Below are 27,172 nucleotides of genomic sequence, written 5' to 3' on the forward strand. Positions count from 1 at the left end.
CTTACCTTTCAAGTGAAACTTAAGGTCCCATATTTAAAAGAGGGTCTCTGACATTATTTTTTAGGTTGAAAACCACTTGGTAGATGATACTAAAAGTTTCTACAATCTTCAACTGTGGTGCTGATTGCTGTCAGAGCCCTGAAAATAATTTTTTTCTTTTTTTCTTTTTTTCCAATCCTCACCCAAGGATATTTTTCATTGATTTTTTTTTTTTTTAGAGAGAGTGGAAGAGAGAGGGAAAGACAGAGAGAAACATCGATTAGTTGCCTCCGGCACATGTCCCACTAGAGCCGGCTGGGGAGGAGCCTGCAAATGAGGTATGTGTCCTTGACCTGAATCAAACCAGGACCCTTCCATCCACAGGGTCCTAGTTCAATTCAGGTGGATGCTCTATCCGCTGAGCCAATTCAGCTAGGGCCCTAAAAGCAATTTAAAAAGAAGGTTGTTTCCCATACTGCAGTGGAATCGCAACTAATTAAATTAGTGCTTAAGGGAGGCACTCAGTTGTGGTTAATAAAATAAAGATGCTGTCACCAGGTTGGGGACAAGCTCCTGGAAGAAAGGAGTCCAAACTTGCCATGCACACCACTTCCTTTCCCTCTAATCTCAAAGCATCATGACACCATTTTCCTCTATTTCTAACCCAGCATTCCTAAGAATCCAGAGGGATGCCATAGGCACTCACCCTACCCTTGAGATAAAAGCTACTTATCATCTCTGCTCTAGAGGAATTGGCCAGAACTTCTGACTCTTTTCAGCCCAGGATAAATATCTATCCCCACTGACATCCTATATAATAAAAACCTAATATGCTAAGTGTCTGGTCATCTAGTCGGCCTTTCAACCAATCAAAGCATAATATGCTAATGATATGCTAAGGTCATTCAACAAGCTTGCTATGACATGCACTGACACCAGAGGGCAGACAGTTGGCCAGACACTATGACATACACTGATGACCAGGGAAAGATGCTTCAACCAGTAGGTGAGCTTGCTGCTGGGGTTCAGCCAATTAGGACTGAGTGAGATGGGCTGGACACACCCTGGACCCTTCCACGGTCCCTCCCTGGCTGGCTAACCTCCCGCCTACCTCCTCAACCCCGATCATGCACCAGTGGGGTCCCTTGGCCTGGCCTGTGCTCTCTGGGACCCCCTGGGGAATGTCAGAGAGCCAATTTTGGCCTGATCCTGTAAGCCAGTACTGTACATAAAATATAATTTAAATTATGGTTCCTAACAGCCCTTTTTCAGTGTGAAAAGATTTTTTTTTTAAATGGAGATCTATAACTGGTAAATTTTATACCTAGCGCTGACTCTCAGCTTTGGCTACCTGACCTTTGCCAAGTCCCCTTACCTCTTTGTGCTTTAGAAAGCACATCTGGAAAATGAAGCACTGGGATCTATTAGGTCTGGCTCATAGATTGGGTCCTTCTCAACTCTGAAGACCTGGAATCCTATAATTCATGTTATTGTTTCATTTTTCTGTTTCTCAAAATTTTAATCATATTCTGATGTCATCACTTATATTTATTCTTATATTAAAAACAATATTTATATCAAGAGTAATGAGTAATGTTTTTTTAAATGTGGGAAATGAAATTGTTTTTGTTTATGTTGTTGTTTTAAAAAGAAAAAGATGCTTGGAAATACTATGCTACCCACTGTGAGCCCGGCTGGAATTCCCACAATCAGAATTGCTATAAACTTCAGAAAGAAGGAAAGACCTGGAATGAGGCTTTGCATTCTTGCCAGTCTGATAACAGTACATTGATAGACATAGCTTCGTTAGCAGAGGTGGAGCTTCTTGTAACCCTCCTTGGAGATGGTGAGTGTCAAATGTCTTTGATTTAAGAGGTGTGAGATACAATATAGTAACTTTTAAATTAAGGTATTTAAAAGTGCTTATTTGTGGCATATATATCTGAAGTTTCTAAATAATACCCAGAAGTGAAAAATCATTGGATTTTTACAAAATACATGCTCAGAAACTTTGTAATATCTCACATCATATATATATATATATATATATATATATATATATATATATACTTTTTTTTTTTTTAAGGGGCAAATGTTGTTTCCTGAAACTTCTAATAAAAAACCCTAAACCTATAATTTAGCTCTATGGCCACTGGATAGCAATAATATGCTGTGGTCATATAATCTAAGCACTAAAAGGAATTGGTTAGAAAAATAATTGTATTAAAATAACTTCAGCCAGTGAAAATAGATAATTTATTTCGTGTGGTGCTTTTCAAGCTTCATGACATGTTTGGGAATTCCAGGTTTCCAGACCTTCACCCAGCTTTAGTTCATCAAAAGGAATCTGCCTCTATCTATGTCATGGATTTAATATAGAGTTCTGCCAGGAAATATTAAAACCCTTGACTTAGAGTAAATTTTTTAAATGAAAATAAAAATCTCCAGACTCTATTCTGAGGAATTTTTCAAGTTAGATTTTAATTTAGGGTGAAAACAAAGAAATTTCTCCTCATCTTTCCCACTGGTGTTTAAAGAATCCTGTGGCTGCCTCCATATCAATAGCAGCACTTGGGCATATCCCTCAGCCACATGGGTCTTTCACCCAACCTGGGCTGTCTAATTTTATTTCTGTCTCGGGCAACCCCATTGCTCCTATTTCCATGCTTTTAAGAGTTTCTGCTCCTTTTTTCCTGGTAAAATAAACAAACAAACAAACAAACAAACAAATAAATAAATAAGAAAGAAAAGAAAAGAAAAAGAAAAAGAAATGCATCATAAAGCTAGACTACCATTAAAAGTTATTTTGTGTGTGCCTTTTCCTAATCCAATAGACCCTCCTGTTTTTCCTTTTTGTAGGCAGAAACAAAAACAAACTTTCCAGATCTACTTTCCTTCCAGTAGCAGGATCTAGAGTCCCAGCAGTCTGACTGGTTTTTTAGCATTGTCCTGGCGTTGGCTGTACCTCCCACTCTGCCTCACGGCTAACGCCAGTATCAAGCAGATCAGCTAGCACAGTGTAGGGGAAAAGGTTTAAGCTGGTATTTTTACCAAGACTTAAACAGGTTTCATCACATGAAGAAATCCCTTGCAAAGTGGTATATTTTGGTAATAATCCTAGTGCATTATCTCCTTTGCATATAATAGGATTCCTTTAAGTAGTTTATATTTGTTTCTTACAGAAAATGCATCCGAAACATGGATTGGTTTAAGCAGCAATAAAACTCCTGTTTCCTTTGAATGGTCTAATGGCTCTTCAGTCACCTTTACTAATTGGCATACACATGAGCCCCAAATTTTTCCAAATAGAAGCCAGTTATGTGTCTCAGCTGAGGAATCTGTAAGTTTATTTGTTTGTTCAATGCTCCCTTTGCTGGACTTGTATGGAAGGCCACCTCCACCAGAACGCACAGTCCCTGCTCCTCACGGAGCTTCCCTGCTGGCCAGTAACCATGTCCCACAGGGAAAACAGGGTGGTGACAGTTGTTATGATGGCTCTGAGGAAACGGGGGACATGATGATTGGGGCAGCTACTTCAGATGGAATTGCCAGGGAAGGCACTCTGAAGACATGACATGTAAGCTGGGACTTAGAGAACAACAACAAAAACCCTCTTGAAGAGCAGGGAGAATAACATTCCAGTCAGGGTGGTTCATGCAAAAGCCCGACGGCAAGCCAAGGCTTGCCATATTTGATAATCCGAAAGGCCAGTGTGGCGAAAAGATGTGAAGGGTGAGGGGGTGGCAGGAGCTGGGGCAAGAGGAATACAAAAATGTGTGGGTTGTAGATCAAGGATAGGAAGCACTCTCAAGCTTCAAAGAAATGGAGGGCAAAATCTAATTTACATTTTTTAAAAATATATTTTATTGATTTTTTACAGAGAGGAAGAGAGGGGATAGAGAGTTAGAAACATAGAGAGAGAATCATCAATCAGCTGCCCCTTGCACACCCCCTACTGGGGATGTGCCTGCAACCAAGGCTGGTCAAAGTGGAAGCAGAGAAAGCAGTTTGGAGGCTCCTCAGTGGTTGAATTGGTGTAGTGCATGTGGAGACAGCAGACAGATCCAAGGATCCCGAAGGCAGGAATGGTTGTTAAATGAGATTCGGGGTTGCAGAAGAGGTCAGCTTACAGCCTGAGCCACCATCATCTTGGCGGAGGTGGTGCTGTTATCTAGGGTGACGAAGACTAGAGAGGACTGGGGTGTTGAGAGATGACTCTGGAGAGTCATGGTTCTTAAGCTCCATTATCTTCTTAACATAAAAGGCTTTCAACAGTGTGTGCCACCTCTGAAGATGGTGCATCAGTGGGAAAACCTTGCTCTTTTCCTTGGATGAATGTAATGGTCCCAGTGACCTTAACATCTTGAGCTTCTCTTTTATCTGAAACATCTGATTATGCAGAATTAGTTTAATCCCAAGCCATTTGAAGGGCTTCTTATGTGTTTAGAATAGAGTTACTCTCTTGATCAGCTAGCTGCTGAACTTACTGGCTGAGTTTAGATTATTGGGATTTGGTGGATGTCCTTCCTTATTCTTTCAGATCACCCTGTATGAGTTCCTCCAGAATGCACTTCATCCATGTTCCTTAAATAGCTCGGCAAAGGAATTGTGCTGATCAGACATGGGCAGTTTCTCAGCATGGGTTTGATGGTTTTACCCTATAAGGCTGCCCCGATATGTGCCGCTGTAATTACAGCGGCGAGACAGTGTCTCCGAGCCACAGGGCTCTCTCGGTGTTTGTCCTGGCTCCACTGAAAGCCGCCGCAATTTATTCTACAACATTCGGTGCTCTGCTGGTTCGTTAGTTTTGATATAACAGAGATGACCTTCATTTCCCACTGACATTCTCCCGTTTTATTTGACAAACATGGGCGTTTCACTTAGCATGTTCACAGAACGGGAGCAACATTTGGACAGAGAAATTATTTTTCAGAGAATAAAGGCAGGGGTTAATATCACTGGGTGTGTCAGGATAAGGCACTGTAAGTGTGTTTTTTTAGGTCCCTTTTTTTTTTTTGTCAGCTCAGTAGCTCCTTAAACAGTAGATGTATAAAAAGTAACATTTATTCCCTTGAAGTAGAATGCATTATGAATATAATTATCATGGTGAACAAGTTACCTAAGCATGGTGGAGCCCAAATTTGAATATGAGAACCTAGGAAACCATTCATCCATCCATCCATCCATCCATCCATCCATCCATCCATCCATCCAGTAGTCATTAAGCAACCACAGTGTGCCTTCTGCTCTCCTGTAACTGAAGACGCCACGGGGGAAGCTCAGAATGCTCTTACAGGTGACGGTGTCAGCCTCCTACCGAGGATGTTTCTTAGTGTCATGGAAGAGCTCCATATTCCCCTAGAGCTCAGCCTGTCCGAGATACATGACAGAGAGGGGAAGTCCTCTGTCATGACAGCAGGAGGTCCTGACATATTCCTCCATCCTGAAACACTTATTGTTAGTCATATTTTTATTCAGAATATGGGTATTGCCTAATGGGGGGCATTCATTCATCTTGTAATCCTCCCCCGCTCAGGAAGGACACTGGAAAGTTAAACCTTGTGAAGAGGTGCTTTCTTACATTTGTGAGAAAGCAGGCCATGTGCTCTCCGACGCTGAATCAGGCTGTCCAGAGGTAAGTGCCGTTAACCTTGTGATTTAGGTACTGGGCCTTCATAATAGAAAAACTTATTCCCCGTCTACTTATAATGAACCTCTCTCGCTCTCTCTCTCCTGCCTCGCTCCCTCTTCCCTCTCTTTCCCTTCCTTACCTCCCTTCCAGGTTACCTTCCTTCCCTCCTCTTTTTCGTTGAGTGTGGGCTACTTTTAACAAACCAGACAATTATCAGCTAGAGTCACATGGTGGATTTATAGCTCTGCGAGGGTTTGCCTGCTATCCTCTTCCACCTAAGACTACTTTTCTTTTGAGGTAAAATAAATGTAAACGATACTGTTATACCATCTGTACACGCAATGCCCTGTCTCCTGGGGTTTCATAGGCTTCCTGTGGGATGTCAGAATGAAAGCGAATGCCTTCCTTTGAGCCAGAAAGTGAACTTCTGCCTCCAAATGCTTGCTTTCCTGTTCCCTTTTCTTAAACTGAAGTATCTGACAGGATACAATAAGGGAGAGAGGTGGACGCTCACAACATATTTATTAGTTGGGAATGGGATAAAAAAATACTTTCATATTCTAAGTAAAAAGGCATTTTCAGTACTTTAATCAACAACACTTAATATTTAGGTTTAAATTTACAAGGTAGAAAATTATGTTTTCTTGCAGTAAAGTTACCACAAAGAAATATACCTCAGTGTCCTCAATATACCTACTCATGTCTTCTCTTACACACACACACACACACACACACAAATTTGGATTTAAATATTGGAGATTTTTAGATTGCATAAATATCAAAATTTTCCCAAACTGGGTTTATATACAATCCTGCTTGAATTATTTTCTTTCCTAATCCAGTAATTTATGTACCAATTGAACAATAATACATTTATCCAAAAACTGCATTTGATTTATTAATCAGTGCATAAGCATGACTCTTCATACTCTAACTGAACATACACATGCCATAGCTGACATGTTGCTGAACATTTTATCTAATGATTATAATTCCAGAATTAGTGATAACTGATCACGGATTTAATCTCTATAAAAAGAAATATTAAAATTTCTTATCTCACTGTGTCTTTCAAGGCAACTCAACACGCTTTGTGTTGGAAGGGCAATTAGCTTCTTACACGGCAGGAACAGAAGTGATCTTCTATTCGAATTTTATACCCTGTCTTCCTTTCTTGGCCAGCACCACCAGTATTTAAAGATTTGGAATTCAGACCCAATTCTCAACTTTAGGGCAAAATTCCCACTAATTTATTTATGCATCATCAGTCTGTGGTATGGTTTCAAAAGGCGCCTTTCTTTTTGGCAATGGCTTTAATGTAATTCTCTAAGCAATCTGCACATACAAAATTAATTTGTAAAATAAATCTTGATAATTTCAAAGCAAAGAAAAAGCTTTATTTTTCCCTCTGAGTCACTTTTTTGGGGATGGCACAGTATGAGCAATTATTTCAGTGTCATCATCATCATTTCACTTCAAATGAAATGGCACCTCATGAACAAAGGATAGTCATGGATACAATCAGTTATTCTTCCCACTCCATTATGTGCATAAAGGCTTATAGTAAACAGTCTTTGTTTTTCTGGTTATTGCTATGCCACATTTTTTTTTTTAGCCTGTTCAGTTCTTGGATTTTCTGTTTTGCTAAGCAGCCTGTGATCTAAAAACCACCAATGAAGAAAGAATACTTTGTCAGGAAAGTCAAATTGTCAGGCTCCCGCAGCCTGTCCTTGCAAAGTACCAAGGCAGTCTAACCTGCTGGCGTGACCCAGGAGGGGCTCTGGCGGGGGTTGTGACCATGCAGGTAAGGTTGGGGAGCAATGTTAAGGGAGTGACTTCAGAGCGCATCCTGGCTGGCTGGATGTGGGACTCCTGTAACCCCCACCTCATTGGACAGTATGTTTTGAACTAAAATTGCTGATTTCTAAAATAAGTTTTATTTAATTCACTGCAAGACTGAGATTATAGCAGGAATCGTTGTATAGCTGATCAAATTTTGGCAAGCATTGGTATGGCACAGAATGAAGTGTGCTTTAAAACTGGTGAAGATAGCTATGAATGATGTGATTTTACACTGTTGAAGGAAAAATAAAATAATTCAGTTGAAATATGGAAGACTAATGGATGCACGTCCCCTGTATCATATGATTTTAAATAATAGAGACCCTTCATTGCTTCCAGGGCCGAGTCATGAAACACATATTTGTCATTTTTGTCTAAGTGCCAAAGCATGCATGCTTTCTCTCTAGAAGTCTAACCAATTGGTTTAAGAATAATCTTTATCAAAATATATATATATTCTGGCCAATCTCCATTTGGATGCATGATGATCCAGCCAAAACCATCCTAGGTTGCCCAGAATTGGGTTCCAGGTCAGCTTGTCCACGGGTCTGTGTCTTTACCCCGGTCCTAACCTCAGTAAATCTCAGTGGGATAGCATGAGAGAACAGTTAGAAAGAAGGTTGGAAAATATCGATATACACTGTGATCCAGATACATGTGTCCTCTTTGCTCACACTGACTTCCTGTCTCTATTCTGAGGTCTCTGCCTACTTTTTCTCCTTTGATTCTCACAAAAGCCCCATAGATACTGTGATTACCCCATTTTACAGAGGAGAAAACTAAGACATGGAGAGATCAAATAATGTCACATGGGGGTAGAGCCTGGATTCAAACCCATGCATTCCGTCTTCAAAGGCAACACTCTTAATTTCTACTAGCCCATAGGAACCATTTGAATTTGTATGAAATTCTATATTTTTTCTCTCTCTCACTCCTTCCCTCCCTTCCTTTATCCCTTCTTCTCTCCGTGTGTGTGTGTGTGTGTGTGTGTGTGTGTGTGTGTCAGAATCTTGAGAAAGTGTCCCTTTATATTCACTTGTTTTTAAGATTTTATGTTTTAAGTTAATTAGAACTTTTAGGCTTTCAGAATTAAATAAATCTAAAAGTGATTGTAGCTAATAACATTACCAGGTAGAATGAATACCAGTCTATCAAGACAAGTTCAAGTTTTGAGTTTTGAGTGGGTCAGAGAAGACAGTGGGGTATGTAGTAAATAAGAATATACAAAAGCCCAGCGAGGTGTGGCTCAGTGAGTCATGGAGGAGACAGCCAATCGATGATTCTCTCTTATCATTGATGCTGCTTCTATCTCTCTCTCCCGGCCTCTCTGAAATATATATATATATATATATATATATATATATATATATATACACACACACACACACACACACGTATACGAATATATATTAAAAAGTTCTTTTTCTAATTAACTAAATCATATTATTTTCCTTTTTCTCTCTTAAGGGTTGGGAGAGACATGGTGGGTTCTGTTACAAAATTGACACAGTACTTCGAAACTTTGACCATGCTGCCAGTGGTTATTACTGTCCTCCTGCCCTTGTGACCATTACAAACAGGTAAAGTAGAAGCTTTCTGTCAGAAGCAGGACTGTGCTTTGATGTGAGGGCCCTTGGAATGATAAAATCTAGCCATAATAAGTAACTGATCAAAATCTAAGTGTACTATACAATAGAGTATTAAACTACTTAAATTATTGGTTGAGATGAATTTAAGTCATAGGATGTTACTCCTCCATTGATTTTTGAGTAATTCAAGGTGACTTTTACTTTCCATAAAGATTTATCAATTACCTGGCTTTGCTAATATATTCAGTTGCATTTAGAGTTTATCTTCTGTTTGTAATAGAAAAGAAATATTCTAGTTAACATTAATTTTTTAAAAATTTAATGTGTGTGAGTCACGTGTGCTTTTTCTTAGAACGAAAGTAAGTATAACTAAACTGTAGAGGTTTCAAATATTCAAACACTTGCCCATTGAGACTTAGGTTTGTTTGTTTAGAGTTAGACACCTCAGTGCACAGGTTTCTTCTCGATGCTAACAGACAACCCGTGCCCTTTTGACACTCTGTACAATTCACAGTGTGTTATGATGTGTCACAGAGGATAGATGCACCAAAGGCAGAAGTAGCCTCAATGTCACTATTATATCAGAAGGACAATGAGGGCTGTGAAAGTTACTGCTCCCTGCTGAAGACAGAAGTAGTTCCATGAAAAAACTATAGCACTTGCAAGCAAGTCACTTCTTTTTTTTTTTATCTAGGCATTGCCTCTAAAATACCCATGGATGCTGGCTGGGTGACTTAGTTAGTTAGAGCATTCTGGTACACCAGAAAGGTTGTGAGTTCAATTCCTGGTCAGGACACATACCTAGGTTGCGGGTTCAATCCTTGGTTGGGGTTGTGAACAAGAGGCAACTGTTTCTCTCTCCCTCTCCTGCCTCTCTCTTCCTCTCACCCTCCTTTCCACTCTCTCTAAAATAAAAATATATTCTTGAGTGAGGATTAAAACAACTTTTAAATACCCATGAATGCCAAAAAATAGGACAATGGTTTCATTGGCAAAATAAATTGCCTGGTGAAACATTTTATGCTCAGGCAACCCTTCCTATGGAGGGGTCTTTGATGAGTTAGTGTTGTTTTTAGTTCTACCTCTCTCCTCCCAGGCCAGGAAAAAGCCTTTATTCTCCATTTGTTGATCCTCTCAAAGGTTTCAAGAGTACCTTGGGCTGGAAGTCAACATAGGACTTTATTTAGAGGCCTGGCCAAAAAAACTGTGCTCTTTTGTTCATTATTTTTTAAATTAATAATGTTTTCACTGAAGAAAATAAGTCTAATTGTCTGACCTTTTTAAAATGTCTTATTCTTTCCCTCTCTCTCTCTCTCTCTCTCTCTCTCTCTCTCTGTGTGTGTGTGTGTGTGTGTGTGTGTGTAATGTTTATTGAGTGCCTGTCATGTACTTGGTACTGTGTTAACTATTTTTCATATGTTATCTGACTTTGTAAAAATTCAATAGTCAAGAGTTTATTAGAAAATTATTTATTGAATACCGATTTTGTGAGAGGCACCGTATTGGCAGGTTGTAGCAAATAAAGAAAAACTGTGGTGTAATCACCTTTATTTGCTGCTTGCAGGCCAGCAGCTGAGGAAATAGAAAATAGATATGTAAAGCAAATAAAAAATTTAGGATAACTCAATAAATGGATAAACTCGGGGTGACATTATAGATAACCCGCAGTGCCAAAGTGAGCCAGGGTAAGGCAGATCTGTTAGAGTTCGAGTGCTCCATTTTCTAAACACCTGTGGGGACTTTCATACAAATGATAGGAAGTGTTCACAAAAATACTGCGGCTTTATTTCCCCCAGAGCTGAATATATGAGTATGCTGTGAATATTTTTAAAATTTTCTCTGATTAACTATATCCCGCAGCCAATGCTAATGTGGGGTCCAACTCTAAAGCAGGACTATGGCACAGGCAAGCTTGTTTTCATCCCAGCCTTGACCTCCGAGGTCCGCCCAGGTGACCTTGTGCTGGTATGCTCCTCAGTCACCAGCCAACCTCCCCACCTCACCACAGGTTCAACCCAGTGAGGCATCTGTCCCAGGCAGGTAGCATACATGAGCACTGCTCGGTAAACGTGCCTGCATCCAAAGCTCCAACCTGGGACATGCAGGGTGAGGGAAGGAAGGGCCTCATACTCCTGAACTTCATTCATTCAGACCCCAACAGGGTAAGATATAAAAACCTACACTGCACCGCTCTTTTGAGGGACAATACACGTTCAGATCTTTTTCAACAGCAGCATTTGTCTGAGAAGGATTGGCAATGCAACGTCCCTCCAGATCCAGGAGTGTCCACTAGCAGCCTGGGTAATCATCTTCTTCTATTTCTGATTTCCCTCTGAGTTAGGGCGCTCCTGTCACTCACCAGTACCCAAGCTTGTAGTTGCTAATTGATTTTCCACTTTTCTGCACAACTGAGCGACAGGTTTGATAGGCACAATTAGAGCCACCTGCTACAAATTATTTCTTTCTTTTGTTATCCGGTAACTGCTCCCGATCTAGAACTTTTAACACTTTGTGGGGTACGAAGGAAAGAAAAAACAGATCCTTATTGCTGAATTAACAGAATTTTATTTGCTTGTTAACTGTTACCGAATTTTTTAAAGCCTGACCACTTTGCATCTCGACAGAGCATGAATGCAGAGCTTGCGTTCCAAAGTGACCATGGATAATTGCCTAAATGCATGTGTATCTAAGTCTTGAATCAATCAGTCATGGAATATTTGGTACCAAATAATCCAAACGCCATTCAGTTTTGTGAATTTTGCCAAAAGTGAGGAATCCTGCATAGACATCTCATTTTCTCCTAAGTTTAAATGTGCATTATTTTCTAGCGTATTTACAGCTCCGTTATTTTTCTGCAACCACCATATCTCCCAAACATATTTACACTTAACTTTTTATTGTAGTAAAATATACATAATGTAAGAGTTGTAATTTTAACAATTTTCAAGTATACAGTTTGGTGGCATTAACTACAGTCATATTATTGTGCACCATCAGCACCATCCATCCCCAGAACATTTTTATCTTCCCAAACTGAAATTCTGTACCCATTAAACATAACTCCATTCTCAGTGGCCCCTAGCCTCTGGCTACCACCGTCCCATTTCTGATTCTATGAGGCTGACCACTCTAGGTATGTGGAATCACCCAGTAGTTGTCCTTTTGTGCCTGGCTTATGGCCCTTAGCCTAAAATCCTGAAAGTTAACTTTTCTTGGAGCATGTGTTTGAATTTCCCTTCTTTATAAGACTGAATAATATTCTATAGTAAGTATACACCACATTTTGCTTCTCCACTCATCCATCAATAGATATAGATGCTTTTACCTTTTGCCTATTGTGAATAATGCTGCTGTGAATATGAATGTACAAATATCTTTTGAATCCCCGCTTTCAATTATTTTGGGTAATATACCCAGAAACTGGGTATATTTTGATTCATAGGATAAATTGATTTTTAATTTCTTAAGGAACAGTTATATTCATTTTTAGCTGCATCATTTCGCCATTTTAATTCCCACCCGCAGTGCACAAGGGTTCCAATTCCTTTACATCCTGGCATCCTGGCCACTGGCCACACTTGTTCTTTTCTTTTCTTTTCTTTTTTAATTTAAATTCTTTATTATTGAAAGTATTACATATGTCTCCTTTTTCCCCCATTGACCTCTCACTGGCTGCTCCCGCCCCCAGCACAAGGCCTTGCCCCCTACTATCTGTGTCCATTGGTTATACTTATATGCATGCATACAAGTCCTTTGGTTGATCTCTTATCCTCTCCCTCCCACTCCCCTACCTTCCCTCTGAGGTTTGACGGTCTGTTTGATGCTTCTCTGTCTCCATTTTTGTTCATAGACATCTTAATTGGTATGAAGTGGTGTCTCATTGTGATTTTGATTTGCATTTTTGTAATAATTAATGATATTGAACATCTTACATGTGCTTATATTCATCTATATATCTTCTTTAAAAAAATGTCTATTCAAGTCCTTTGCCCATTTTTAAAATATATATTTTATTGATTTTTCAGAGAGGAAGGGAGAGAGATAGAGAGCTACAAACATTAATGAGAGAAATACATCGACCAGCTACCTCCTGCATAACCCCCACTGGGGATGTGCTTGCAACCAATGTACATGCCCTTGACCGGATTCGAATCTGGGACCTTTCGGTCCGCAGGCCGACACTCTATCCACTGAGCCAAACCGGTTTCGGCTGCCCATTTTTTAAAATTGTTCTCTGTTACTAGTTGTAGGATTTCTTTAAATATCCTACATAGTGATTCCTGATCAGATACATAATTTGCAAATATTTTTTTTCTATTCCATGGGTTGCCTTTTCACTCTGTTGATAGTGCCCTTTGATGTGCAAAAGTTTTTAATTTTTATTAAGTCCAATTTATCTAGTTCTTATTTGTTATCTCTGCATTTGGTGTCATAGGCAAAAAGTCATTGCCAAATGCAGTGTCATGACATTTTCTCTTAAGAGTTTTTTAGTTTTAGCTCTTACATTTAGGTCTTTGATCCACTTTGTATTAATTTCTGTAAATGGTGTAAGATAGGAGTCCAACTTTATTCTTTTGCAAGTGAAAATCTAGTTTCCCCTGAATCCTTGTTGAAAATACTGACCTTTCCCTTACGGTCTTGCCACCTTTGTCAAATATCATTTGACCATATACGTGTGAGTTTATTTCTGGGTTCTGTATTCTGTTTCATTGGTCTCTGTTTCTTTCTTTATGCCAGTATCACACCATTTTTATTACTGTACTTTTTATTAATTTTTAAAATCAGGAAGTGTTAGAACTCCAACTTTGTTCTTCTTTTTATCTTTGTTTTTGCTATTTAGAGTCTCTTGAAATTTTATATGAACTTTAAAATGGAGTTTTCTACTCCATTTGGGATCTTGATAGAGATTACATTCAATCTGTAGATTGCTTTGGGTGGTATGACTATTTTAAGAATAAGCCTTCCAATTAATGGGATGACTTCCTATCTAATTGTGTCTTCTTTAATTTCCTTCAGCAATATTGTTGTAATTTTCAATGACAACTCTTTCCTCACCTTGGTTAAGATTATTCCCAAGTATTTCATTCTTTTTGATACTATTATAAATGGATTTGTTTGTGGTTTTCTTCTCAGCTTGTTTACTGTTAGTATATAAAAATGCAACTGATTTCTGTGTGTTGACAACTTTACAGAATTTGTTTATTAGTTGTAGGTTTTGTTTTGTACAATGCAGTTAACTTTCTTTTTAAAACGTATTTTAATTACCCCTTTTTAAATTATACAATAAAAACATTCTCATTGATACAAATTCAAGCAAACCAGAAGAATGTAGACTAAAAAGTGAAAATGTCCCGTCACCTCTGCTATCCTCCTCTCCCAACCAATCCTACTCTGCTCCCAGAGGTAACTGCCATTAATAGTGTGGTGTTTGCTCTTCTGGGGTTTGTTCCTGTGTATTTTCTAAGTCTGTATTTCTCTTCTAGCTTTCTGCAAGAAACAATATTCAAAAATTTAACATTGCCAGTTCTTGAGGAATGCCACCAGAAACTGCTGGCAATAATGATCATGATGTGTGTCTTCCATTTCAAATCTATCGATATTCTGCTTCTACTCTTTATTTATATTAGTTCAGCATTAGAGTCACTTATTTTTAAATGCCATTTAAAATGTTAATTGTTGTGTTATTGGGAGAAACCCAATTGTAATTACTCAGTTCAAAACTGAGTCCTTTCTAACCCAATCCCATTGTGAGGTGTTTGGTTTTTGTTTTTTTTTTAATTGAAATAGCTCTCTAGTGAAGCTGCTTCCAATGTATTACTTTTTCAATCTCTTTTTTCAGGTAATACAAACGCAATCATTACAGTATTTCTATCTGCTAAGTGCTGTGTTGTTCACAGACAAGAAACATTTTTTTTTTTCATCTACACATCACTGGCTAACCTGATGAAAAAAATGTAATGTTCAATTAGTGATTTGAGTTAAAAAAAAAAAAAATACCTCCCTTTGAAGTATATATTTTTGAAATGCAAAATGTTTATTTTGAAATAAAAATACTGGTCAGTGTCTGCCAAAACTGTGTATTGCTATCTTCAAATTCATTTTTAAATTAAAATTTAATGTTTAGCAACATGAGCAACAATTTCCTTAAAGTGATGGAAGTTTAAGATATATTTTTCTTGTTTACACTAAAAACACACATTTGATTTCTTAACGTTTTAAAGGATCTGATTAGAAAATTAATTTCTTTCTGATTCTAAGAATTACCCTATTTAATAAAGAGGGAATATGGCCCTAACCGGTTTGGCTCAGTGGATAGATCGTCAGTCAGCCTGTGAACTGAAGGATCCCAGGTTTGATTCCAGTCAAGCACATGTACCTTGGTTACAGGCATATCACCAGTAGGAGGTGTGCAAGAGGCAGCTGATCAATGTTTCTCTCTAACTGATGTTTCTAACTCTCTATCCCTCTCCCTTTCTTTCTGTAAAAAATGTGAGGCAGCAGATGCCTGGAGGCAGGCTCAGCCACTCTGTGTGCCTGCCTCTGGAGTTCCACAGACCCCTCAGCCTCCCAAGCCACCTAGGGCCTGCCTGAAGCACAGGCAAGCCTCATATGGCAGTTGCCCAGCCACCCAGGGCCACCTGAGGCTCAAGTAACCAGGGTTGGCCAAGGCTTGCGCTGCCAGCAGTGGCAGCAGCGGCAGCAGCAGAGGTGTGATAGGTGTTGCCTTCCCCTGATTGCCGGATCGCCTCCCACCCCTGAGGGCTCCTGGTCTGTGAAAGGGGGCAGGCTGAACTGAGGGGAACCCCCCCCCCCCAGTGCATGAATTTTCATGCACCAGGCCTCTAGTTTTCCTATAAAATTTGATTTTACAAATAGGTACACACAAGTTAAATATTTTATCATTTGTGTTGTTTTTATAAGAATAACAAAAAAAGTATTCACTGAATTCCTTAGAGATAATATTTTATCCTGGCTCAATAATAATATAAAACCATGTACATATGGTTATTTTTTGTTCCTTAAATCATGACATTTGCATTAAACAACTTCAGTGAAAACAAACAAAAAGGCCAGATATCATAAAGCTCTGGAATATTTGCAAATGAGAAATTATAAAACACAATGCTAAGAAAGACTTTAAAGGTCATCTGCTCTATTACTGTAAAGGTAGAGGTTTTGCAACACTTTTAGTATTTGAAGCCAAGTAGAGTGGTAAAGATTATAAAATGTACTCTTGTCTCTTTATCAGTTGCAAAACAGACACTCAAGAGGTTTCATGCTGTTATCCAGAATTAATTTTTTAGTATATATGGCTTAAAAGAAAGATATATTTGCTGAATTTCTTTATGAACAATGCTATCTTCTAAACTGGACTAAGAAAACTATAATAGAACCCTGTTTTGATTTGAAGGTGTTAGGATTTAATGTATGAGTATTATATGCAACTACTTTTTAAAAAAAATATGCTTGCCAATTAAAAAGCGGAAGGTTTCTATTGTTTTAAGCAATGATAAAATGGAGATAAAATAGCAAACCAGAGTGGACTAAATAAATCTAAAACCAGCAAGGGACAAAAGCAAAATGTTGTCATGAATAATGATACTAGAGTCCAAGTTCACAGGCAATGTTATTTCTCTCATTACCTGATAGATGTCATGGTAGAAGCTAATGCCCATTGGGTTCTTAGAATCGGCACAGTGAATGGTGTCCTGCAATGCCCATTGGGTTCTTAGAATCGGCACAGTGAATGGTGACCTGGCCACAGCCTCCATGGTGCAGTGCCTTGCTGGCCTCCTAGCACAGCAGTTTCAGGCACAGGGCATGTTAATGATGTAATTCAAAATTTACCTCCTTCCTTTTGAGACACCTTTCCATAAGGTTCTGCCACTGCGATATGGTTACAAAAGAACTTTTCTAATTTCAAAAGTGTGCTGGTCAGATTATTCATAGAGGGACCTGCAGGAGGTACTTACCAAAGTGAGGTGAAAACCCATGTGCTCTACCAAGATGAGGATTCTGGACAACTAAGACCTCTAACTGCTGCCAGTGATGTTCGTCAGGCAGTTTAAAATGTTACTTCTTTGTGTCATTCCGCTGGCTTCCTATTTCTTTTGAGACTTCTCTATTCTTAAATGGCCCCATTGCTTTTGCTACCCTGTGCAAGTTAAGGATGCATAGTCAAAACACACACACACACACACACACACACACACACACACAATTGGATGAAAAAGTCTAATTTGCTTTCTTGTTAGGTTTCCTGGGTAATTTCATCAGGCCTTTCCTTTCCCACTGACTCAGCAAGTCTGGCCAAAAAAAAATCAGCCCTGCTTGAAATGTTTCTTCAGAACGTTATATGTACTGAAAATAAAATGTTCAAGATAGTTTCCAACTTGGCTTAAAATTTCAATGCTAGTTAAATTTTAGCACATTTTTCTTGCAGGCAGTCATGTGAAAGCATGTAGACAGGTTTTCTAGATTTTGCTTCTGGTGCATTTGGGTTGGGAAGGAAACCTTCCCCCCCAATCAGTGAACACTAACTCATTCAGCTGTTTGGAGGAAGTGTTACTGGCTGCACTTCCTTGGGTTCATCTCTAGGGTTTTAAATTTATCTTCAGTGAATTTGCATATCTCAACACATTTGAATAAGTCAAGGACTCCATGTACCTGTGAAAAACTGATTTGGGAGACATAAAATTGCTACTCCAATCTCTGTCTCGCTCTCACCAGGCAAGTGTGCAGAGTGGGTGCCTGTGAACTCTGCCGGCAGATGCTCATCAAGAAAAGTATAATATCCTTCCTCCTCCCCTCCGGCCACCCCTCATCTCATGCACATTATAGGTTGGGGTGTGCTGCATGGGGTGTGATTGCAAAGTAAGGCACATACTGTGCCCCCAAAAACTGTATTATAGCTGGCTTCATGGGCTTTATCACCTATACTTCGAAACCAGAACTAAACCCTAGTCCTTGAAAGAATTAAGCCCTGTCTGTAAGAGTCAAATTCTCCTCATGCCTGTGTTTCTGGGAATTACAATGACATTTTGCCTTTATGAATGATGTCCAGGGTCTTTGGGTGTGTTTCTGCTTCGTGTTCTAAAGAGTTCATGAAAAATGTTTATTCTGGTGCCATTCTGTGCTCCTTATTATGTTTTAATGGCATTTTTAATTGCCCAGAAACTTACTATAACCATTTCCTTTCCCCCTGCTTAAGGTTTGAACAGGCTTTTATTACCAGTCTGATCAGTAGTGTGGTAAAAACAAAGGACAGTTATTTTTGGATAGCTCTCCAAGACCAGAATGACACAGGAGAATACACCTGGAAGACAGCAGGGCAGATGTCTGAGCCGGTGCGGTACACACACTGGAATGCCCATCAGCCTCGTGAGTAGAGGGGACTGCAACACCACCGTTCCCTCCTGTTTCCTTTGCTCCAAATCACTGCTATCCTTTGATCCACCTCCTCTGATTCTTCCTTAATGTTTTCTTAATGCATAAATCAACTAAAACAATTACCACAGGTTCTCAGGGGGGTGACATATGGCTGGTCATTTTTAAAAGTCTAAACCGTATGAGTCATTTGACAAGTTCAAGGTGTAATTCATTGCTCAAGGCCATATGTGCCTTCATTAGCAGAAGGCCCATTTCTCCCTCTTAAGTTCTATTCGATAATCCCAGGGGCTCACTAAGTTGAGAATAGTTGCTGATGCTTCACAGTGAATGGGCGCAGTAAATGCCCATGTGTGGGCACCTTCCATCAGTTCACAATCACTGCCCTATGACTTGCTGAAGAATGCTGGCCCATCACTTAGGTAACGTTCTTGTTAGTCTGTCTCTGCCGTGGACTCTGTGGTATCTCAGCAGGATGCCAGAGTCACAGCTCTCTCCATTCACTCAGGTGTGCTCAGCTCTGGATCCCAAAGCACGAAACTGTGTCAGGTTAGCCAGTTCCAGAGAAGTTAATGGCTTTAGCCACAACCTACACTTGAACTAGCCCCTGTGAAACAAGCCTAAAGCTGTTGTAGTAAGCTTAAGCTACCAACCTAGGCTTAACGCCCTTTTCTCTTAGTGTGAATTCCTATTTGAGTGACTTGGCCCCTTTCTTGCTTATGGATCTGAATTAGGGCTATTCCAATAGACAATGAGCAGTAGGTTACCTCTAAATTTGTATCTGGAGGAAATAGGTTAATGACTTCACGTTATTCCCTGAGGAAAGATAAACATTGTTATAACATAATAACTATTATATCAAATATTAGTCAAAGGACTAAATATATAAAGATGGAAATTATCAGAATGAATAATTAAAAAAAAACAAGACACAACTATATGTTGTCTATAAGAAACCCATTTTAAATTTAAAGGTACATATATTAAAAGGGTGACGAAATGCTAACATTAATCAAAAGAGGCCGGAATAGCTGTATTAATTTCAGACAGAACAGATTTCAGAACAAGGAAAGTTTTCAGTGATAAAAGAGACATTACAGAATGATAAGAGTGGGTATTCAAAGACAAAACAATCTTTAATGTGTAGCCACATAACAAATGAGTGACAAAACACAGGAGGGAAAACGGATAGAACTGCAAGGAGAAATAGATAAATCTATTATTATAGTCAGAGACTTTAACACTCTACAAGAAATGGACAGATTCAGCAGGCAGAAAATCAGTAAGGACCAAATTGAGCTCAACAGCACCATCAATCAACTAGATATAATAGACATCTATAGATAATAACATACAGCAACAGCAGATTACACATTCTCCTCAAACTCACATGGAACATTCACTAAGACATACCACATGTGGGCCATAAAACACACCTTTCCAACTTTAAAAAAATAGAAGTCATACATTTTTGCTCTCAGACCACAGTGGAATTAAAGTAGACATCAATAGCAGGAAGATAGCTGGAAAGTCTCCAAATACTTGGCGAAACATTGTACACTTCGAAATAACACATGGGTAAAAAAAATTTTTTTCAAGAGAAATTTTAAAATATTTTAAACTGTGTGTGTGAAAATGAAAATACAATTATTAAAATTTGTGAGGTGCAGATAAAACAGTGTGTAGAGGGAAAGTTTTAGCATTGAATGCATGTATTAGAATAGAAAGATCAAAGCAATAATCTAAACTTTAGGAAACTAGAAAAAAGAAGAGCAAATTAAATGCAAAGTAAGCAGAAAAAAAGAATTACAGCTTAAATCAATGGCATTGAAACCAAAAATCAATAAAGCCAAAAGCTGATTCTTTGAAAATATTAATAAAATTGAGAAGCCCCTAATTAGGCGCACTAAATAAGAAGAGGGAAGATATTATAAAAGAGGAGACATACTACAGATTCCATTAACATTAAAAAGATAATAAGAAATATTACATACAACTTAGACCTTAAACCCTTTACAAAAATTAACTCAAAATGGATTATAGACCTAAATACAACACCCAAAGCTATAACTTCTAAAGGAAAGAAAATTTTAAAAAATCTAGATGACCTTGGCTATGGAAAGGACTTTTTAGATACAACAACGAAGTCACAATGCACGAAATACATAATTAATGAGCTGGACTTCGTTAAAACTAAAATTTCCACTTGAGAAAAATAATATCAAGAAAATGAGAAGACAAGCCACAAACTGGGAGAAAGTATTTCCCAAAACCACATTTGATAAAAAGACTGTTACCCAAAATATAGAAGGAACTCTTAAAACTCAACAAGAAAATAAAGAACCCACTTTACAAATGGACAAAAGGCCTAAGTTAAGGAAGATACATAGATAGCAAATAAGCATATGAGAATGTTTACCATCATATGTCATTAGGAAATCAATGCAAAAATTTTTTATTCACAAATCAAAACAACAATACATCACTGCATACCTACTAGAATGACCAAAATCCAAAACAATGACCACACAAAAGGTTGATGAGGATGTGGAGCAACAGGTCTATCTCACACATTGCTGGTGGGAATGCAAAATGGTTTAGCCACATTTCTTTCTTTTTTTTCTTTTTTTTTTTGCCTATGTTTTATTTTTTTAATTTATCTTTTTTGTTTAAAGTATTACAGATGTCCCCTTTTTCCCCAGTAACCCCCTCCACCCCTCCACCCATCCCCAGGCCTTCACCAAATTATTGTCTATGCCTGTGGGTTATGCCTATATACATATAAGTTCTTTAGTTAATCTCTTTCCCACCCCAACCCCTACCAATGATTTATCATTAGTCTGTTCCATGGTACAGCGACTTTTTTACAATAAATTAAATCTTTATTGTTCAGATTACTACAGTCGTTCCTCTTTTTTCCCCCCATAGCTCCCTTCCACCCAGTTCCCACCCACCCCATGCCCTTATCCCCTTACACTGTCCTCATCCATAGGTGTAAGATTTTTGTTCAATCTCTTCCTGCACCCCTTCCCCCCAAGAATTGTCAGTCCACTCTCCTTCTATGCCCCTCATCCTATTATAGTCACCACTTTATTCTATTCATCAGATTTTTTATTCACTTGATTTTAGATTCACTTGTTGATAGATAGGTATTTGTTGTCACTTCGTTGTTCATAATTTTTATTTTTATCTTTTTCTTCCTCTTCTTAGAGAATAGCATTTCATATAATACTGATTTGGTGGTGAACTCCTTTAGCTTTTTCTTATCTGTGAATTCTGAATGATAGCTTTGCTGGGTAGAGTAATCTTGGTTGTAGGTTCTTGCTATTCATCAATTTGAATATTTCTTGCCACTCCCTTCTGGCCTGAATAGTATCTGTTGAGAAATCAGCTGACAATCGTATGGGTGCTCCCTTGTAGGTAACTAACTGTTTTTCTTTTGTTGCTTTTAATATTCTCACTTTGTCTTTTGCCATTGGCATTTTAATTATGATATGTCTTGGTGTGGTCCTCTTTAGATTCTTCTTTTTTGGGGTTCTCTGTGCTTCCTGGACTTGTAAGTATATTTCTTTCATTAGGTAGGGAAAGTTTTCTTCAAATAGGTTTTCAGTATCTTGCTCTTTTCTTCTGGCAATCCCATAATTCAGATATTGGTATGCTTGAAGTTGTCCCAGAGGCTCCTTACACTCTTCATATTTTTGGATTTTTTTTTTCTCTCTTTCCTTTTCCAATTGGGTATTTTTTGCTTCTTTGTATTTCAAATATTTGACTTGATTCTTGGGATCCTCTAGTCTGCCATTGGATCTCTGTATATTATTCTTTATTTCAGTTAGTGTATGCTTAATTTCTGATTGGTCCTTTTTCATATCCTTGAGGGTCTTACTAAACTTCTAGACGATTCTTGAGTAACCTTATAACTGTGGTTTTGAACTCTATATCCAGTATTTTGCTTTCATCCATTTCTTTCATTTGCTATTTGTTTCTTTGTCTCCACATTTTGGTTGCTTCCCTGTGTTTGTTTCTATGTACTGGGTAGCTGCTAAGTCTCCTTGAGTTGATAGAGTGGCCTTGTGTGGTTGGTGTCCTATAGGGCCCAGTGTCTCAGCCTCCCAGTCACCTGAGGTGGACACTCTTAGTGCACCCCTTTGTGGGTATGTGCACAGACTTGTTGTAGTTAAGCCTTGATTACTGTTAGTGTCACTGGGAGGATTTGATCTCCAGGCCAATTGGCTGTGTCTACACTGGAAGATCTGTTGTGCAGGAGACATCCTTATGGGGCAGTACTTGCTTCAGTAGGGCTTTGGTGCTCACTGAGTCTGCCTCTTGGGTGTGTCTCTTCTGGATGTGAAGAATTGTAATCTGGTATGGTCTGACACTGACCACTGGGTACACTGACTCTTGGATCTCCAAAAAGGTGCAAGGTCAGCCACTGTCTGGGGCTACCCAGCAGGAGCTACAGAGACAGTTGCAGATTCCTCATCTTTGTATGGGGTTTGGAAGTGCCCAGATGAGGCCTCGCTGTGAAGCAAGGCCACTGCTGCTCCCAGGCCTTGCTCCTTCTTTTAGAAGCTCTGGGGCTCTGACCCAGCTGCAGTTTGACAGGTTTTAGGTGAAAGGACAAGCCATTATATGCAAAAGCTGATGCACATAGCTTGAGTGGGGTTGTAAATTGGGTGGGGAGGAGTCTCTGGGAATCACCAAAGTGGAGCAAACAGCAATAGCTGCCAGGCAGCCCTGCACCAGAGAGGTCTGCAGGTCTCCACATCCCACGCCACACCCCCCCCCATACAGAAGCAATGATCACTGAGAGCACCTTTAAGAGAAAGCTGCCCTCACGATCCTGTCCCAATGCTAAACAGTCCAGCTTCTCCTCGTATGTGTCTGGATCCCCCAGAGTCTCTCCTGGAACTGGAGTTCAGAGCAAACAGGAGCTTGTATCTCCCTCCCAATTAAAAGAGAAGCACATCCAGGTGCCAGCACTTTCTGTGCCTCTGCACCTCTTACCAGTCTCAATGAGCTTTCTTCACCTCTCTGGTTGTGGGGCTTCCTCTCAGCCAGCCTTCCCATGGTTCTAGGTGGTAGTTGTCCTGCCATTTAGTTGTGGTTTTGATGTGGTTGTGAGAGGCAGCAAGTATAGGTGATTACCTATGCCACCATCTTGGTTCTCCCATGGTACAACCACTTTTGAAGAGTTGGTTAGTTTCTTTCAGAATTAAACATACTTTTACTATACAATCCAGCAATCACACTCCTTTGTATTTGCCCAAATGAATTGGAAACACGTTCACACACACACACACACACACACACACACACACACAAAACAGTACATGAATTGCCAAAACTGATAAGCAAGCAAGATATCCTTCAGTAGGTGAGTGGATAATTAAACTGTGGTACATCCAGACAATGGCATGCTATTCAGTGCTCAAAAGAAATGAGCTATCAAGCAATGGAAAGACATGGAGGAAACTTACATGCATATTGCTAAGGGAATAAAGCCAATCTAAAAAGGCTACATACTGTGTGATTTCAACCATATGACATTCTGGAAAAGGCAAAACTATAGAACCATAAAAAGATGAGTGGTTGCCAGGGGTTAGTGGGAAGGGACAGATGGTGGGCATATGCTTTATACAATTGTCCAAACCTATAGAATGTTCAGCACTAAGAGTGAACCCTGATTTAAACTGTGAACTTTGGGTGATAATGGTGTGTCAATATAGGTTTATGGATTTTGACAGATATACCATTGTGGTATGTGATGTTAATTTGTGTATGTGGTGGCAGGGGGCATAAATAAAGTTGTACTTCCCACTGTTTTCCTGTAATTTTAAATTCCTCTCAAATATATAGCTTATTGTTTTTATAAAACTGTACTTTTTAAAGATGTATGCCAGCTGAAGTTAGGACAAGATGTTTTTGAGTATATAAGCATCAGTTTCAAAAATTTATATAGTAACTGGTGACTTTGCATAGCTCTAAACAAGAAACATCCCAGTTCACTTGATAAACAACCTTCTCATTCTACAGACTTAGAAATAGTATTAAAATGCAGAGATTAATAAAGTCCCATGTCATACTATTACTGAAGGAAAAAAAAAAGCTTGGGTATCATTTCTAATATACTTTGGAATGTCTATGCCTGTCAAAATAAATTAATACATTTTGAGTAGACAAAATTCTTGGTTTTTTGTGTTATCGTCCTTGGGGCATATTTGAATGTCTAAAAGCTGGAATTGAAGCAGAGGTCCTTGTCATTCATGAGTTTCTGCTATAATTTAAGTAGCACTACTCTTTCTCTTTTCCCTGAAGCAAAAATAATACTGTGAAGCTCAGTTTGGCAGCTCCTGCTGATTGACATTGAGTAAATTGTCTCTGAATAAGATGAAAATGTAAATCCTTTTTGGAAGAAAATAGCAATGTAAGAGCCCCTGTGTTTCCTTTTTTATTATAAATTGCAGCTCGCAGAAACACTCTCCTAAATAATTTTCTTTTCCTGCCTGTCACACACACACAAACACACACACACACACACACACAAACACACACACACACACACACACACACACACACACGTCAAAATCTTAATCCAGTCCAAACTGACTATAAGACCACTGAATAGGAAGCCTGCAGCCTTTCAATAAACTCAATCAAGATGCTCTCCTATGACAGATTATCAAAATAGTCAAGCTGTAGTGGAATCATAGTTGTGCCACTTTTTTCAACTTTGTGTTATGTTCTCCAAATAGTATCATGAACCACCATATACCCATCACCCAGTGTCATCCACTATCAACTCATGGTCCATCTTGTTTCACCTATAACCCCACCCACTACCCCCACTTCCCTATTGTTTCATAGCAAATCTCAGCTGTTATATTATTTCATCCATAAATATTTTAGTATTATCTCTAAAAGATAAAGACTTGTTTTTTTTAAATGAATATAATACAATTATCATCCCTAAAAGTAATTAACTACAATTCATAACAAATCTTTAGTTAGTGTTCAAATTTCTAAATAACTCATAAATATTATGTAATGTATTTTATAGTGTGTTTGAATTGGGATCCTAGATACTTTCACACAATTGGTTGATAAGTCTCCTAAAATCTCTTTTAATCTCTAGGTTTCTCTCTTTATTTGACCTGCCTCTTACTTTTTTATTTGTTGATGCCTAGATCCATTGATCCATGAAGGGTTTTTTTCATTTGTAGCTGGGGAAGGGAGTACAGTTTTATAAAGGTGTAATTTCTTTTATTATTTTTGTTATTTTGTGACAGTTTTCACAGAAAAGACAGAATAAATGTTCAATTCTTTCCTTTTACTGATTTCTTAAATGATTATTTGTTTACTAGAGGCTTAGTGCATGAAAATTCATGCACTGGAGGGGTTCCCTCAGCCAGGCCTGCCCACTTTCACAGTCCGAGAGCCCTCAGGGGAGGAAGTTGACCTGGCAATCAGGGGAAGGTGACACCCCATCACACCTCTGCTGCTGCCACTGCCAGTCCTGGTTACCTGAGCCTCAGGTGACCTTGGATGGCTGGGCAGCTGCCATCCAGGGCCTGCCTATGCCTTGGGTGTCTGCTGGGCAGCTGCCATCTGAGGCTTGCCTGTGCCTTGGGCTGGCCCTGGGTGGCTGGGGGGCTGAGGAAAGTTTCAGCAGCACCATGCCCCTTCCACCCCCTCGACTGGGCTAAAAGGTCTGTGAGATTCTGGTGGGGCTGGGGGGAGGGGGGGGCGGTGTGCCACCATCTTTGTCACTGCATGAAGGTCAATTTGCATATTCTTTCTTTATTAGATAGGATAAGCATCCTGTAACAGTGACTAGTTTTCTGTTTGGTTGTTTTTAATTGAGGAGGAAAGGAGAGGGAGAGAGATAGAAACATCAATAATGAATGAGAATTATAGATCGGCTGCCTCCTGCATGCCCCACACTGGGGATCGAGTCCGCCACCCAGGCATGTGCCCTTGACCAGTATCAAACCTAGGACCTTTCAGTCCACAGGCTGACCCTCTATCCATTGAGCCAAACAAGCTAGAGCATTACTATGAAGTAAGGGTTTTTAATATGTTTGATATGTTTTAATTCACTGCAATTGTTATCTTTTTTTAATGGAAATGAAAATCTCAAGCACTACCTCATGAGTCCTCTTAATAACACTGGTAGTCTTCATAGCTTTCTTGCTATCTGGTCTGACAAAAAGTAAATTTTTTATCTGGATCTAGAAACACGCATTTCATCAAGGAATCCTGGTTCATCTTCATGGGAAAGGTTATTATTTCAGTATCACAATCCATACATAGGAGTGCTCACTGCTTTGTTGGTTTGTATTCTTCCTAGGCTATTTCACTGAACACAGCTAGAAAGTGTGTGTGTGTGTGTGTGTGTGTGTGTGTGTGTGTGTGAAATATCAAGTTCAAACTGATATTTTCTATTTGAATTCAGGACTACAAGGGTTTTGCTTACCCTGTTTTATATATGCATTTCTTTTCTTTCTTCCTTTTTTTAATTTATTGTCTAAAGTTTTACATATGTCTCCTTTTTCCCCAACTGACCCCCCTCCCCCAGCCATTCCCACCCCTGGGGAAGTCCCCACCGCTCCTGGGTCTGTGCATGGGTTATGCTAATATGCATGCATTCAATTCCTTTGGTTGCTCTCTAACTCCCTCCTTCCCCTGCCATTTGTCTCTGGATGCATTTCTTTTCTTTCATGCCAAAATCCCCTATTCTCAAAGC

General features: G+C 39.1%; 1 protein-coding gene across 1 annotated transcript in view; it reads left to right on the forward strand.

Moving 5' to 3' along the window:
* The window catches only part of PLA2R1 (phospholipase A2 receptor 1), a 105,483-nt gene that overhangs the window by 38,225 nt on the left and 40,086 nt on the right, over positions 1–27,172 (forward strand). The window contains exons 7-11 of the mRNA XM_036421472.2: positions 1,631–1,825; positions 3,162–3,319; positions 5,516–5,614; positions 8,921–9,033; positions 18,254–18,423. Coding sequence (XP_036277365.1) covers positions 1,631–1,825; positions 3,162–3,319; positions 5,516–5,614; positions 8,921–9,033; positions 18,254–18,423 — 735 coding nt within the window. The remainder of the gene's footprint in view (positions 1–1,630; positions 1,826–3,161; positions 3,320–5,515; positions 5,615–8,920; positions 9,034–18,253; positions 18,424–27,172) is intronic.

Source organism: Pipistrellus kuhlii, unplaced genomic scaffold (genome assembly GCF_014108245.1).
Source record: "Pipistrellus kuhlii isolate mPipKuh1 unplaced genomic scaffold, mPipKuh1.p scaffold_m20_p_7, whole genome shotgun sequence".
Classification (NCBI taxonomy): Eukaryota; Metazoa; Chordata; class Mammalia; order Chiroptera; family Vespertilionidae; genus Pipistrellus; species Pipistrellus kuhlii.